A 1,951-nucleotide genomic window follows, 5' to 3' on the forward strand; every position below is an offset into this window, starting at 1 on the left:
GCGGTGCAGCCATTCGCCTTCAGATTCAGAAGGACTTTCTCCAGGACTTGCACATGATCTTTTGGAAGGCTCGTCTGAAGTCCCGGTTGAAGATGGTGTAGATGGCCGGGTTTAGGGAGCTGTTGCAGTAGCCGATCCAGAAGAAGAATTTGAAGAGCGGGTCGGGGATCTTACACGAGTCCCTGCACACACCGTACAGGCTGTAGCTGAAGAAAAAGGGGAACCAGCACACAACAAACACCCCCATGACCACAGCCAAGACGAACGTGAACCTCTTCTCCCTGGCTTGAGAGGCCTTTTTCCGGGCCAAAGAGCCCCGGCGGCGTTTCCTCCTGGAGGTGAAGAGGTCCATGGATTTGTTGCTGACTCTGGAGATGCGAGTGGACTGCTTGGAGAGAGCGCTCCTCTCGTGGCCGGCCCTCTTGGCCGCCGTGGAGTCGTCCTGTTTGGTCTTGTGACCTTTGCCCTCAGAGGAGGAGCTCTCCATGTCAGCATCGTCCGTCTGTTGCCCGCCGGTGACGGTGCGTTGGCTGGGCGTAGGCGGGCACTGGCAGTGTCCGTTCTCTCTCTCGCCCTGGAAAGGGGAGCTGGCTTTGCTCAGCCCATTCTCAGTTTGCGTGACACCATCCGGCCTGGGCTTTTTACCCGACATGGTTCTGGTTCTGGTCTTGGCCACCTGGTATATTCTGATGTACACCAGCACCATGATTAAGCACGGCGCGAAGAAGGACGCGATGCTGGAGGAGAGGATGTACCAGGTGTCGTCGTTCAGCGCGCACTGAGGCTGAGAGCCGATAGTAGAGCTGCTGTCGATAGACAAGAGCGGCGGGGACGAGATGAAAGCAGATATCAGCCACACGATTACGATGATGCACTTGACGCGCTTGGGGGTCCGCTTCAGGTTGTACTCGACCGCCTGCGTAACGGACCAGTAGCGGTCCAGGCTTATTGCGCACAGATGGACAATAGAGGAGGTGCAGAACAGAACATCCAAAGCCAGATAAATACCGCACCAAACATTTCCAAAATACCAGTAGCCCATAAGTTCATTCGCCAGGGAAAACGGCATCACCAGAGTGGCGACCAGGATGTCCGCGGTGGCCAGAGACACCAGAAAAAGGTTCTGTGGGGCTTTCAGCGCCCTGCTCGTCAGCACCGCGATAACCACCAGAATATTCCCAACGACGGTGAAGAGAATGAGGAAACTCACAAGAGCGGCGATGCTGGCTATCGCCCCTAAAGAATATCCGCTGTCCAGACTCCAGGAGGAATTCAGATGGATCACCGCGAACGCGTCCATCCCGCTGGCGTTAAAGGAATCCATGGCGGCGGTGCGTGCGCTCTATGTACATCCCGGAGTGGCGGAATCTGGGCAAAAACAATTCACGTCCAGCCCTACAATGACCGTGGAGTCCATCCAAACGCGCAGCTCCGCGGCCAATTCGCTAATCTGACGACATGGCGACGCGCGCAGGAACAGAGCCCCTCTTTGGGGGTTTATTCGTAGACAGTTGATCATTATTCGAGATAACTTACTTAAAGGGACAACAAACTGCTCCTCCGCACTCTTGCCAACGCGTGGTCGCGCGTCTCCGGATGGTCAGGAGTGGAGTGGCGTCCAGCCGCGGCTGCGCGTCCCCAGTGCGCTCCCGCGCCTTAGTGATGCTCCATGTGTTGTTCTCACCAAACATCGCGCGCCGCTGCCCCGCCCGCGCCACGCGGGATTACTTTCATATTTGTTAGGATAAGGCCTACAGGACAACACCTGAACATATATATTTCTAGATTGTATGTTTCCAAACACATTATGTTCTTTTAACAAAAAAAAACAGATGTGTCCAGTGGATGCTGCTGCTCAAGGATGTTCGTGCCCTACGACTTAAATCCAAGCCTGCCAGAGGATTTTTGTTGGGGAGTCGTGTGTTGGTAAGTAAGCAGCCTTGAAGAGGAG

At 55.1% G+C, this 1,951-nt stretch overlaps 1 protein-coding gene across 1 annotated transcript in view; it reads right to left on the reverse strand.

The window, feature by feature from the left end:
- Window positions 1-1,737, reverse strand: part of LOC120823039 (alpha-2 adrenergic receptor) — a 3,525-nt gene extending 1,788 nt beyond the window's left edge. The window contains exon 1 of the mRNA XM_040183102.2: window positions 1-1,737. This exon is cut by the window's left edge and continues 1,788 nt beyond it. Coding sequence (XP_040039036.2) covers window positions 26-1,324 — 1,299 coding nt within the window. The 5' untranslated portion in view covers window positions 1,325-1,737 and the 3' untranslated portion in view covers window positions 1-25.
- Window positions 1,738-1,951: the final 214 nt, after the last annotated feature.

The sequence above is a fragment of the Gasterosteus aculeatus genome, chromosome 7 (assembly GCF_964276395.1).
Source record: "Gasterosteus aculeatus chromosome 7, fGasAcu3.hap1.1, whole genome shotgun sequence".
In the NCBI taxonomy this organism is placed as follows: Eukaryota; Metazoa; Chordata; class Actinopteri; order Perciformes; family Gasterosteidae; genus Gasterosteus; species Gasterosteus aculeatus.